A 14,307-nucleotide genomic window follows, 5' to 3' on the forward strand; every position below is an offset into this window, starting at 1 on the left:
AGACAGCACCTCATCAGTAGCCGTTTAACACCAAAACACTGTAATCTGCCCTGAAAGGTGACCAGTTAATCTTTGCACAGTGCCTGTCTCATGTAATGTGGCATTTCTTGTTAATACATTTTGATCTGTTTAGAATTTTATTAAATGCTCTTTTCTGTTGAAAACTACAAATTAGGATTATGTAGTGTATCCATAATTATGTGGAAAACACCAGTGTCACATAAATCCAGAAGCTCTGTACTTGGTACATGAATTCCTTACACATTTTGCACAGAAGGGTTTAAGTTCCTGCACCTCCTTTAGTTTAGAGGAAGGCGCAAGTCCATGTTGTTTCTCTAAAGCAGGTTGTTCTGGGATAGCAGCCAAAATCCAGACTATGCTCCTCGTTTTAATAAAAATACATTAGCTTCATTAGCATTAGCTTACATACCTCTTTGCATCTCCATGCAAGGCCTCCAATTATCACGTCACTGGAGAGAAAATGCACACAGTTTACAAAATTACAAAATGATCTTTATTAAGTATTGTATTCCATTGTCATCCATCCACATGTGCAAACATGCACATTCACACACACCCACACACACAGCAGGTCAATGCACCAAGGTAAGAATTCATCCTTTCAAACCACTTTAACAACAGCCATTTCACCACCAGAATTTCTTCAGTACACTCATGAATAATGTTGATCTGTACAGCCTCATACATAGGGCAGTCTGTACATTCTGATTCTGTGGCCCACTTTGAGGTGGAGATGACAAGAGTTCTGTACCAAATGTAATTCAAGAGCAAAGGTACCATAGCGAAAAGAAAGGACATGTCTTTCATTTGACAGCATATGCTGCTCTTCTCAGGTGATAACTTGGATAGATTAAGGGTTGGAGTGTTGCACAAGTGAGGGTGGGTGATGTTGGTGTAAGTGGAAAAAAGGTAAAGAGGAGGACAGCATACACTAATATACATGCATATATGATACCAGGAGAGTATGGGTGTGCGTACTGCCCTACACTGTGACATTCCACTGGGAATGTGACTCAAAAAAGGTGCTTAACTATAGGTTCTACTGGTAAAACTAGGGTTTGTATGATGGAGTATAGGATACACTGACAGCACTGGGAATGTATAAGAGAAAAAAGCAGCCTTACAGAATCCTATGAAAAGTAGGTGTCACAAACATGTTTCTTTGCTATAATGTTTAAGAGAAAATGTCAAAAAGGCACTTTTTGAAAATTATGAGAATCTCCTTTGCAGCTATGAGTTATTTTACAATAAATACATTTGAAAAACACCATGGAGACAGCTCCAGATTTCATAATCACATTCAATGTACTGATCAAACAATAGATTGTATTGTAGAATGTGTACAGCAAAAATCAAAGTCAGCATGATAAGATCACACAGGATCAGAGAAGGGTGGTAACACTGCGCAAAAATAGGTGTTTTAGCAAAAAGCATGTATCAGATAGCTAATGTTAGACAAAAGCAAGGTACAGACTATATAGTAAAAAGCATAGCAAGGCCAGACCTCCAAATCTATACTAATTAACGGTCCTCCTAGTCAAAATAGCAGGGGCAGTCAATGACATTTCAGCCCACTGGTTTTTGTTGGATTCATTATCAGCACATGAGTAACTTGAACCTGAGCACAGTGTTCCAGAAAGGACAAAATCACAGACATAGTTAAATATATCAAATAGAGTTAAGGATAGAGTTTTGGCAACAACATGTTGGAAGCCACTCACTACTTTAAGGTAGCTGAATAATCAACAATTTGGAATGGCGGAATCCTCAGAAAACGCATAAGTGGAATATAAGGATTCCTAAACTCATCATAAAAATGATACTGCACGAGCGAAAAAGTCTGTGCGGTAAAGCACACATCATTTGGACTTTCAAAGTAGTACATCCTGATTCAGGTAGTCTGAAAAAACAGGGACATGAATGCTGGCGTTTTCCTTTAAAGGGACGGTATTACTTGCTAACATACAGGTTAGAATGGAGTACTTTGTAGCTTCTTGATAAAATTATGAACGGGTCTGATAGGGCCCAAAATTGACTGGGCTGTAGTAACCGTACGTCACCTGCGAGCTGAGAACACTAGTAGAAAAAACTCAGGGTAGAGAAGTACCGCATTGACGTCTACAGTCAAAACAGCATAACATGGGGATGTCCATATACACCGACAGGTTCAGGGAGAGTCTAAAGAGTCAATTTCTTTAGATTCTTTACAGTATGTATATTTTACAATACAAGCTAATGTTTGATATGTCTCCATGGTGTTTCAGATGTATATATTGCAAACTAATTCATAAGTACAAAACAGATTAACTTGTTTCTAAAGTATAGTTTTTCTACAATTCCCCTTAAATATTAGCTCAGTGCACACCGCAACACTATCCTTTGTCATAGTTGGGGAGGTGGCACTGGCGTACAGGCTACAGAAGGGATTTGACACTGGAGCGTAGGTTATTACAGACAACACAGATAATTTGGCAAAAGGTATACAATGGCGCATTGCTATCTGGAACAGGAGCACACAATACATATTGGTAGCAGGATTTGGCACTGGAGAACAAAGTGTAAATACTGATCTCAGAGGATTTGCCTCTACAGTACACGATGGACAAGATATGGAGACTATGAGACGCTGGCGGCACATCCCATTATGTTCTGTATAACGTGGCATACTGGTTGCACTGGGGGATTTGACACTGAGCATATCTTTGACAGCAGCAGAGCACAGAATACACTGATGGCAGATACTGATTGTACTTGCGATGAACTTATGACACTGTAGCACAGGATATATGAGCAATGTGGTTATGGAAGGCAGGGTACACAGTATTAGCACTGGTGAAAGAGATACACTTCTGGCACTGGAGTATAGAATACACTGGTGGTGGATACTGGAATATACACATACTTGTGACTCTGGAGAATGTATAGCCCATGCAACAAGGTACTTGAGGAATAAACCTCCAGAGTGCAGGGAACTGGTCCCTCGTGAATGGGATACACTCAGTGGCAGACGTGTGAGTACAAGATACTGGGTACGCTGCATTATTTGGCACTGGGTATAGGAAAGATGAGGGACGAGGCACTGCAGTGCAAGATACTCTGAGTAGAGTATAAAGTACACAATGTATTTGGCATTAGTAGAGGTCACACTGGGGGATTTGGCACTAGAGTGCTTAATACACAGTGAGATTTGACAGTGCAGTACAGGGTACATGAGAGATCTACGAGAGTGCAGGATACACTGGATTAATTGGGGTGTTTCCACTGGAGTACAGGACACCACAGGGTATTCTTTTCATGAGAATAGGATAAAATTGTTTTTTTCACTGCAGTACACCATAATATTATTTGGCACGGTAAAGAGATTAGGAATTGGAGCTGAGTGGTGCCAGATTTGCCAGATTAAGGGTCCGGTTGCCGCGGTAAATGTAATGAGTAAGCAAAGTCCCCTTGCTGGCCACTGCAACACAAGGCATGGGATCTGGTAGCTCTTTGGTGTAAAAGGCAATGATTGTCCCAGTTCCTGGTCTGAGAGAGGATTGGACTCCTTCAGCATTGGCCCAGGGTATCTGCTGGCGAAGAAACTAGACATCTGCAGACCATCTTCACTGGCAGCATTTAGACTTGTTCTTCTTGGCAGGCAGATACAGGTTGCTGTCATTGCTGTGAATTCCTACAGAAAACAAACCTGATCAGTACAGAGAAGCATTTCAAGGTAGAGAGAACCATGAAAAACTTGAAATCACACCCATCAAACTGGTAGCTATCACTGCATGCACTTTAAAGAGGGCGAACCATTGCTGGAATGAGAGAAGACCTGAATCGTAAAACATTTACCATCATGCATATCTCAAAAAAGAGTGACCACAAATAACAATGAGTACTCCTGTGGATCTCAAAACATAGAACACCCATGAGGATTCTGTAACACCCAGTGACCACACGGATCTCAGAAAGCTGAGGAATCACATGCATCTCCAAACACTGAGCAACATCATGGATGTCACAACATAGAGGATCATCTGCAAATCAAAACACTGGATTGCCCCATGGACTTCTGAACAGTGAGCAACCGCAAAGAACTAAGCACACTGCGTGGCCACATGGATCACTTAACTGTGAGCAGCCACCCACAACTCAGTTACCCAGGCTACTTTGAGCAAACAACATCTTTCAACCACATGTATCTACAATTACTTAAAGACCACTTGAATCTCAAAATACTGAGTATGTTGATCTAGAAAACTTGTGTAGCCAAATGGACCTTAAAACACAGAGGAAGCATGTAAGGAAATGCCTCCTTGGCATGGTTGCCCCCTGACTTTTTGCCTTTGCTGATGCTATGTTTACAAATTGAAAGTGTGCTGAGGCCTGCTAACCAGGCCCCAGCACCAGTGTTCTTTCCCTAACCTGTACTTTTGTATCCACAATTGGCAGACCCTGGCATCCAGATAAGTCCCTTGTAACTGGTACTTCTAGTACCAAGGGCCCTGATGCCAATGAAGGTCTCTAAGGGCTGCAGCATGTCTTATGCCACCCTGGAGACCTCTCACTCAGCACAGACACACTGCTTGCCAGCTTGTGTGTGCTAGTGAGAACAAAACGAGTAAGTCGACATGGCACTCCCCTCAGGGTGCCATGCCAGCCTCTCACTGCCTATGCAGTATAGGTAAGACACCCCTCTAGCAGGCCTTACAGCCCTAAGGCAGGGTGCACTATACCATAGGTGAGGGTACCAGTGCATGAGCATGGTACCCCTACAGTGTCTAAACAAAACCTTAGACATTGTAAGTGCAGGGTAGCCATAAGAGTATATGGTCTGGGAGTCTGTTTTGCACGAACTCCACAGCACCATAATGGCTACACTGAAAACTGAGAAGTTTGGTATCAAACTTCTCAGCACAATAAATGCACACTGATGCCAGTGTCCATTTTATTGCAAAATACACCCCAGAGGGCACCTTAGAGGTGCCCCCTGAAACTTAACCGACTGTCTGTGTAGGCTGACTAGTTCCAGCAGCCTGCCACACTAGAGACATGTTGCTGGCCCCATGGGGAGAGTGCCTTTGTCACTCTGAGGCCAGTAACAAAGCCTGCACTGGGTGGAGATGCTAACACCTCCCCCAGGCAGGAGCTGTAACACCTGGCGGTGAGCCTCAAAGGCTCACCCCTTTGTCACAGCACCGCAGGACACTCCAGCTAGTGGAGTTGCCCGCCCCCCTCCGGCCCCCACTTTTGGCGGCAAGGCCGGAGAAAATAATGAGAACAACAAGGAGGAGTCACTGGCCAGTCAGGACAGCCCCTAAGGTGTCCTGAGCTGAGGTGACTCTAACTTTTAGAAATCCTCCATCTTGCAGATAGAGGATTCCCCCAATAGGGTTAGGATTGTGACCCCCTCCCCTTGGGAGGAGGCACAAAGAGGGTGTACCCACCCTCAGGGCTAGTAGCCATTGGATACTAACCCCCCAGACCTAAACACGCCCTTAAATTTAGTATTTAAGGGCTACCCTGAACCCTAGAAAAACTAGATTCCTGCAACTACAAGAAGAAGGACTGCCTAGCTGAAAACCCCTGCAGAGGAAGACCAGAAGACAACAACTGCCTTGGCTCCAGAAACTCACCGGCCTGTCTCCTGCCTTCCAAAGAACTCTGCTCCAGCGACGCCTTCCAAAGGGACCAGCGACCTCTGAATCCTCTGAGGACTGCCCTGCTTCGACGACGACAAGAACCTCCCGAGGACAGCGGACCTGCTCCAAAAAGACTGCAACTTTATCCAAAGGAGCAGCTTTAAAGACCCCTGCAATCTCCCCGCAAGAAGCTTGAGACTTGCAACACTGCACCCGGCGACCCCGACTCGGCTGGTGGAGAACCAACACCTCAGGGAGGACCCCCGGACTACTCTACGACTGTGAGTACCAAAACCTGTCCCCCCTGAGCCCCCACAGCGCCGCCTGCAGAGGGAATCCCGAGGCTTCCCCTGACCGCGACTCTCTGAAACATAAGTCCCGACGCCTGGAAAAGACCCTGCACCCGCAGCCCCCAGGACCTGAAGGACCGGACTTTCACTGCAGAAGTGACCCCCAGGAGTCCCTCTCCCTTGCCCAAGTGGAGGTTTCCCCGAGGAAGCCCCCCCTTGCCTGCCTGCAGCGCTGAAGAGATCCCTTGATCTCTCATTGACTTCCATTGCGAACCCGACGCTTGTTCTAACACTGCACCCGGCCGCCCCCGCGCCGCTGAGGGTGAAATTTCTGTGTGGGCTTGTGTCCCCCCCGGTGCCCTACAAAACCCCCCTGGTCTGCCCTCCGAAGACGCGGGTACTTACCTGCTGGCAGACTGGAACCGGGGCACCCCCTTCTCTCCATTGAAGCCTATGCGTTTTGGGCACCACTTTGAACTCTGCACCTGACCGGCCCTGAGCTGCTGGTGTGGTAACTTTGGGGTTGCTCTGAACCCCCAAAGGTGGGCTACCTTGGACCAAGAACTGAACCCTGTAAGTGTCTTACTTACCTGGTAAAACTAACAAAAACTTACCTCCCCCAGGAACTGTGAAAATTGCACTAAGTGTCCACTTTGAAAGTGGCTATTTGTGAATAACTTGAAAAGTATACATGCAATTGAAATGATTCAAAGTTCCTAATGTACTTACCTGCAATACCTTTCAAACAAGATATTACATGTTAAATTTGAACCTGTGGTTCTTAAAATAAACTAAGAAAATATATTTTTCTATACAAAACCTATTGGCTGGATTTGTCTCTGAGTGTGTGTACCTCATTTATTGTCTATGTGTATGTACAACAAATGCTTAACACTACTCCTTGGATAAGCCTACTGCACGACCACACTACCACAAAATAGAGCATTAGTATTATCTCTTTTTACCACTATTTTACCTCTAAGGGGAACCCTTGGACTCTGTGCATGCTATTCCTTACTTTGAAATAGCACATACAGAGCCAACTTCCTACAAAGCACATGTATGCCAGAATTCTGGGTGTCTGCATACATTTCAGAACTCTGAGTGGCCACAGAGGTCAAAACACTGAGTGATCTTGTGGATCTGAGGGCACTGGGTAAGCACGTGGAATTCTGGATACTGAGTAACTGGAGACATGGGGAGACCGAGTAAGCATGTAGGTGTAAAAACACCAGTAACCATAAAAATTATACAAGACTGAGTGACAATATGCGCAAGCAAGTACTGCATACTCATGCGGTTATTGGAACAATAAGTAGCACATGGATGTCCAAGTCCTGACTGACCACATGGAACACAAGACACTGAATGACCTCATTAATTTAGTGGATCTTAATGCTACAAGAAATCACATAAGACGGAGAACAGTTGCTAATTAAACATATTTTGGTACAGTGGGTGACAACCTGGATCTGAAACGGTAGCTAGTAACACATGACTCAGTGCACTGAGTGACACCATGAACACAGAGTGACCAAAGAAAGCAGCTGAATGCTCATCGACAAGGCGGATATCGTATTAATGGGCACTATTCACCTCTCAGAACACTTAATCATTCACACTGCATAACTGAACTTAGCATCCAGTCAGATCCTAGACTACTGATGCCCCTCAGGGAGACCTTAGGAGACAGAGCCCTTGAATACCAGTGGCCTGCTGATTCCAAGGGCCTGGTAACAGTACTTCCAGGGCATAGAAATAACTGAGATAATTTTGCAGCTTTTGTAATAAAGCCCTGAGAGTAACAGAAATCTAAGAGCACAGACTGAACATGAAGCAGTTCAAACACTGCTACGCTCGAGGATGGACAGGTACAGTGTTAGCAACAGTGTGAGACGCTGATCTGGTGGCCAGTATGTGAGGTAGGCATTTAATTGTCAGTGAGAGATTCTGGCATCAATGATGAGTGTAAGACGCTGACACTGTCGTACAACGGGAGTCAAGAGGCCATCTACGCACAAAGATACCAGGCAGAGTGTTATTCCCAGAGTGATCTGTCAAGTGTTTCCACTGAGGGTGCCACACCCTCGCTGCATGATAACATCCTGCCATACTGGGGAAACACTCACACAAGCAGAAAGGGTTCCTGCTGAATATGGCAGAGTGGGGCTTCGCATTTGAGAGGCCACAGACTGACCATGCTCACACCTAATCTTATTCTTTCACTTTGCTGGGTCACTTCTTCAAGGTCATCAAGGGCAATAGCAGTAAAAAAAGAGTGTCATTTCTTTTGATCAGCGTCTAGCAGCTTTTTTGGTTTGCATTAGCTTTCTGTTGTTTTTGTGTCTGCACAATCTGCACCCCACATTGCTCTCCCCTCATCATGTTGTTTTCCTCCCTTTTATGTTCTCTCGAGTTCTCTTAGTGGACACTATATTTGTGTTCCTTGCTCTGTCCTACATGTGCTTTACTGCCGACTCACCTCCCCCTTCTCTGGGATCACAGTCGGTCTATGGTCTTCCCTGGGCTCTTCAAGGCCTGCAACCATGAGAAGGCTGGTGAGTGATTCCTTGAGTGTTCCACTAAGACCCTTTTATAATTGTTGTATTCCGTTTATTATACTTACTGTATGTTGTTCAACTTCCTCTAGAGGTCCTGTCTGGCCCTGTGTCTTGAAGCAATGATATCCTGACACTACGGGGTCCCCAAACCATACCAGCTCCTAACTCCGGCCTAGTGTTTCTCTCAGTCTCCCCTATTCCCTTCCCCAGGGTACGTTGCTGATGCTGCAGCTCAGGCTTTAGGGGATGGTATGGATTGGCTTCAGAACAAATGTTGCAACTCCAGTTCCCTAACACCAATTTTCTTTGTCACACTTAGGTCAGGAAATAATGTTAAGTGTTGTGGGCAGCTCTAGGCAAAATGGAGCTCGAGGCCCCAACAAATGTCATTTTCTAAGAATGATATTCAGCTTTGGGGCGGAACTGGACAACATTTGTAACAGCAATGATTCAAACAGAAGAAGCCCCCACGCCAACTAACCCCAATAACCAACTGACTGACCACTAACAAGGCTCTGAGTAGTGTGCTACTCACCGTAAAGCGCTTTGATGCCTCGTCAGTGGTAGTAAGCGATATACAAATACAACCTATAATTATGCCCACATCTTCAGAACCATGCTGTATGTCTCTTTCATTGACAACAGCGCAGTGTTGAATGCTGTGACACAGACTGCAGACGTGGGGCACTGACAGTAAGCTTCAGAAAGCCACCGAGACCCTTTGTTGTGACTTCTGGGTACCAATCAATGTGGCCATTGTAAATCGAACCATATTTAAAATAACAAGGGTTTGAAGCAATGACTGGATGCCCATGTCTGCTTTTCAGCCTCTACACAACGGACTTTGGCCCTGCATTAGCAAAATCGAAGGCCATTTCCCTCCCAAACGAATGGCGCTGTTTAGCGGTGCTGCAATACATGGCTGATGATACTGTGGTACTTGATTGCACAAGTACTGGGCAGCAAAGGGCGCTTCATGCACTGTATACTTATAAGCAGGCTAAAGAAATTCAGCTGAACAACAGCACATCTAAGATACTTCTATTTTCCCAAAAACATGGACGGTGGGGTCAACTGGAGATTGGCAGTGGAATCTTAAATTCCACGTGCACTTGCAATTATTTAGGACCTTAGCCATCAGACTTAAGTATCCAAGATACCATTTGTCCAAGCTCAAGACAAGGTGACTTCTTTTATGTTTGATCGCAGGACCTTATATGTAAGATTAAACCAACCTTCAGCTCTGTCCATTATTAAAGTAATTAAAGCTAAATTTCTTCAATTTTTCACCTATGGTATGACTGAGTGCCCTGGAAAATTTGACTCATGGCCGGCTCAAATTCAGTGTAACATCTCTAGGAAAATATTTTTTTTGACCTACTCCTCGAACCAGTTCTAAATAAGGTTGTAATTTGGGCTCCTAAGGCAAGACTTATTAAACATGGCCTCCCACATAAAGCTTTGGTACAAATTATTGTTGGCGAACCAAGGTGTTCTCAAGAGTTTAGTTTGGAGCTACATAAAGAACGAGGGCACTGCTGCTTACAACTCCTTGTATTTTGATCCTTAATGCAAATCAATGCATCAGATATTTGGCACAAAAGGCTGTATGCACCAAGTCGAGGTGGTTTTAGCTGAACAGCATAGTATTAGGCCCAGAATATTGCATTTTTCAAATTTTACACTAAAGAAAGCAGTGGTTTCTGTAATATTTTCCTATGAAACCAGAATGCAACAAGTGTATCTGAAAAAGGCTCTAACTAGCCCAGTGAGACACAAAAAAGTCCACTTAGTCTTTTTTCAAATTCCAGTACCTGAGTTTATGAAAAACTGTACCAACTTTCGAAATGAGAAGCAAAGATTGGAGACTTTGCTGCAGTGCATCAGAATCTGAAATGGGCTATTCAGACATGCCACAGTGCAATCAAGTTTCACTTTAATTATGATTTGCCGTAAGTTCTGTATAGGGTTGTGGATTGTTTTGCAGCAGTGGACAAATGATTAATGGGAATAAGTTACATTCATACGGAAGGCTAATTATATGTTGGCAAAATGCGTTTGTTTTATTTTGTTTAGTTGAGAATGCTCTTTTTATGAATCAAAAGTTTGTAACCAGTGTACCTTTCTAATCTTGTTTCTAGATTTGGTGTTAGAATCAGTAAGTAAAACTTTTGCAATGGTTTTAATTAACTGTGCAATGAACTATCTGAACTGCTATGGTAGGGATCCTGTAATTGCTCTTGTTTTCAAGATGTGCTGCTTCGAACTCAACTAGTCACCTATAACAGTACTTGGGAAAATGTTCACCCCCTTTCAAGGCATCATGACCATCAAGGAAAATGCAAAGTGTGCTAGATTTGCGAGTGATTCTGCTGTAGTCGAAGAAGAATACTTAACCTTTATAGGTTTGTTGAGGTCAGTCATTACCACTGTATAGCTTCTGAGCTGAGAATTGCCGATCCAGACAGTAAATTAGGGAGGCACTCTTTATTTGGGTTGTTTGTGTGTGACGTAACAGAGACAGTACGAATAGCGTACAAGAATTCTCTTGTGCTTGAGATTGGAGCTATATGTGGGTGTTTTTCCAACTTTACAAAGTTGAGCATCTCCATTACTCCCAGCTTCTGTAACGAAGAACAGGGTCTATCTCTGCCAACCTCAGAGTAATAGTTACAATGGTTATGGTGCGTGAAGGGTTGAGGTTATGTAAGATAATTGTATTTGTGTTTATGTATCGTCTAGTGACCATGGCGAGGTGTTGAATCGCTTTTCGGCGAGTAGCACGCTACTCCATAACCAAAAAAGATTAGTGGTGGATTAGTATAGGGAAATATGAGTTAATTTGAGTGGTGTCTGTTAGTTGGATTTAATATGATAATGGGGGGGAATAGAAGAGGGAAGAGTCTAGAAAGTGTTATTTTGGGGCTCATAGTAGTAAGATGAGATTTGGGATCAGTAAAAAGGGAGATGGAGGAGGGAAGAGTCTTTAGAAATGGATTAGGGAGAAAATACTAGTAAAATGAGGTTTGGGATTAGTCAAACTCAAAAGAGGGATACAGGAGGAAAGAATTTAGAAAGGGTTGTTTAGGAGATCATAGTAGTAAAATGAGTGTAGGAAGTTGGCTCTGTATGTGCTATTTCAAAGTAAGGAATAGCATGCACAGAGTCCAAGGGTTCCCCTTAGAGGTAAAATAGTGGTAAAAAGAGATAATACTAATGCTCTATTTTGTGGTAGTGTGGTCGAGCAGTAGGCTTATCCAAGGAGTAGTGTTAAGCATTTGTTGTACATACACATAGACAATAAATGAGGTACACACACTCAGAGACAAATCCAGCCAATAGGTTTTGTTATAGAAAAATATCTTTTCTTAGTTTATTTTAAGAACCACAGGTTCAAATTTTACATGTAATAGCTCATTTGAAAGGTATTGTAGGTAAGTACTCTAGGAACTTTGAATCATTACTTTAGCATGTATACTGTTTACATAAAACACAATAAGCTGTTTTAAAAGTGGACACTGCAATTTTCACAGTTTCTGGGGGAGGTAAGTTATTGTTAGTTTTCACAGGTAAGTAAGTCACTTACAGTTTTCAGTTTTTGGTCCAAGGTAGCCCACCGTTGGGGGTTCAGAGCAACCCCAAAGTTATCACACCAGCAGCTCAGGGCCGGTCAGGTGCAAAGGTCAAAGAGGTGCCCAAAACACATAGGCTTCAATGGAGAGAAGGGGGTGCCCCGGTTCCAGTCTGCCAGCAGGTAAGTACCCGCGTCTTCGGAGGGCAGACCAGGGGGGTTTTGTAGGGCACCGGGGGGGACACAAGTCAGCACAGAAAGTACACCCTCAGCAGCGCGGGGGCGGCCGGGTGCAGTGTGCAAACACGCGTCGGGTTTTCAATGGAAGTCAATGAGAGATCAAGGGATCTCTTCAGCGTCGCAGGCAGGCAAGGGGGGGGCTCCTCGGGGTAGCCACCACCTGGGCAAGGGAGAGGGCCTCCTGGGGGTCACTCCTGCACAGAAGTTCCGTTTCTTTGGGGGCTGGGGGCTGCGGGTGCAGGGTCTTTTCCAGCCGTCGGGAAATGGAGTTCAGACAGTCGCGGTCAGGGGGAGCCTGGGGATTCCCTCTGCAGGCGTCGCTGTGGGGGCTCAGGGGGGACAACTTTGGGTACTCACAGTCGTAGAGTCGCCGGAGGGTCCTCTCTGAGTTGGTTGTTCTCCACCAGTCGAGTCGGGGTCGCCGGGTGCAGTGTTGCAAGTCTCACGCTTCTTGCGGGGAGTTGCAGGGGTCTTTAAATCTGCTCCTTGTAACAAAGTTGCAGTTCTTTTGGAGCAGTGCCGCTGTCCTCGGGAGTTTCTTGTCTTTTTTGAAGCAGGGCAGTCCTCGGAGGATTCAGAGGTCGCTGGTCCCTTGGAAAGCGTCGCTGGAGCAGGGTTCTTTGGAAGGCAGGAGACAGGCCGGTAAGTCTGGGGCCAAGGCAGTTGGTGTCTTCTGGTCTTCCTCTGCAGGGGTCTTTCAGCTCAGCAGTCCTTCTTCTTGTAGTTGCAGGAATCTAATTTCTAGGTTCAGGGAGAGCCCTTAAATACTAAATTTAAGGGCGTGTTTAGGTCTGGGGGGTTAGTAGCCAATGGCTACTAGCCCTGAGCGTGAGTACATCCTCTTTGTGCCTCCTCCCAAGGGGAGGGGGTCACATCCCTAATCCTATTGGGGGAATCCTCCATCTGCAAGATGGAGGATTTCTAAAAGTTAGAGTCACTTCAGCTCAGGACACCCAAGGGGCTGTCCTGACTGGCCAGTGACTCCTCCTTGTTGCTTTCTTTGTTCCCTCCAGCCTTGCCGCCAAAAGTGGGGGCCGTGGCCGGAGGGGGCGGGCAACTCCACTAAGCTGGAGTGCCCTGCTGTGCTGTGACAAAGGGGTGAGCCTTTGAGGCTCACCGCCAGGTGTTACAGCTCCTGCCTGGGGGAGGTGTTAGCATCTCCACCCAGTGCAGGCTTTGTTACTGGCCTCAGAGTGACAAAGGCACTCTCCCCATGGGGCCAGCAACATGTCTCTAGTGTGGCAGGCTGCTGGAACCAGTCAGCCTACACAGATAGTCGGTTAGGTTTCAGGGGGCACCTCTAAGGCGCCCTCTGTGGTGTATTTTACAATAAAATGTACACTGGCATCAGTGTGCATTTATTGTGCTGAGAAGTTTGATACCAAACTTCCCAGTTTTCAGTGTAGTCATTATGGTGCTGTGGAGTTCGTGTAAAACAGACTCCCAGACCATATACTCTTATGGCTACCCTGCACTTACAATGTCTAAGGTTTTGCTTAGACACTGTAGGGGCACAGTGCTCATGCACTGGTACCCTCACCTATGGTATAGTGCACCCTGCCTTAGGGCTGTAAGGCCTGCTAGAGGGGTGTCTTACCTATACTGCATAGGCAGTGAGAGGCTGGCATGGCACCTTGAGGGGAGTGCCATGTCGACTTACTCATTTTGTTCTCACTAGCACACACAAGCTGGTAAGCAGTGTGTCTGTGCTGAGTGAGGGGTCTCCAGGGTGGCATAATACATGCTGCAGCCCTTAGAGACCTTCCCTGGCATCAGGGCCCTTGGTACCAGAGGTACCAGTTACAAGGGACTTATCTGGATGCCAGGGTGTGCCAATTGTGGAATCAAAAGTACAGGTTAGGGAAAGAACACTGGTGCTGGGGCCTGATTAGCAGGCCTCAGCACACTTTCAATTCAAAACATAGCATCAGCAAAGGCAAAAAGTCAGGGGGTAACCATGCCAAGGAGGCATTTCCTTACAATGAGGTTTAGGGTGACCC

General features: G+C 45.3%; 1 protein-coding gene across 2 annotated transcripts in view; it reads right to left on the reverse strand.

Annotated features, from left to right (window-relative positions):
• Positions 1-491: 491 nt before the first annotated feature.
• Positions 492-14,307, reverse strand: part of RAB34 (RAB34, member RAS oncogene family) — a 53,072-nt gene continuing 39,256 nt past the window's right edge. For both annotated transcript variants that reach the window (XM_069226197.1, XM_069226195.1), the window contains exon 11: positions 492-3,691. In XM_069226197.1, coding sequence (XP_069082298.1) covers positions 3,624-3,691 — 68 coding nt within the window. In that variant the 3' untranslated portion in view covers positions 492-3,623. The remainder of the gene's footprint in view (positions 3,692-14,307) is intronic.

The sequence above is a fragment of the Pleurodeles waltl genome, chromosome 3_1 (genome assembly GCF_031143425.1).
Source record: "Pleurodeles waltl isolate 20211129_DDA chromosome 3_1, aPleWal1.hap1.20221129, whole genome shotgun sequence".
Classification (NCBI taxonomy): Eukaryota; Metazoa; Chordata; class Amphibia; order Caudata; family Salamandridae; genus Pleurodeles; species Pleurodeles waltl.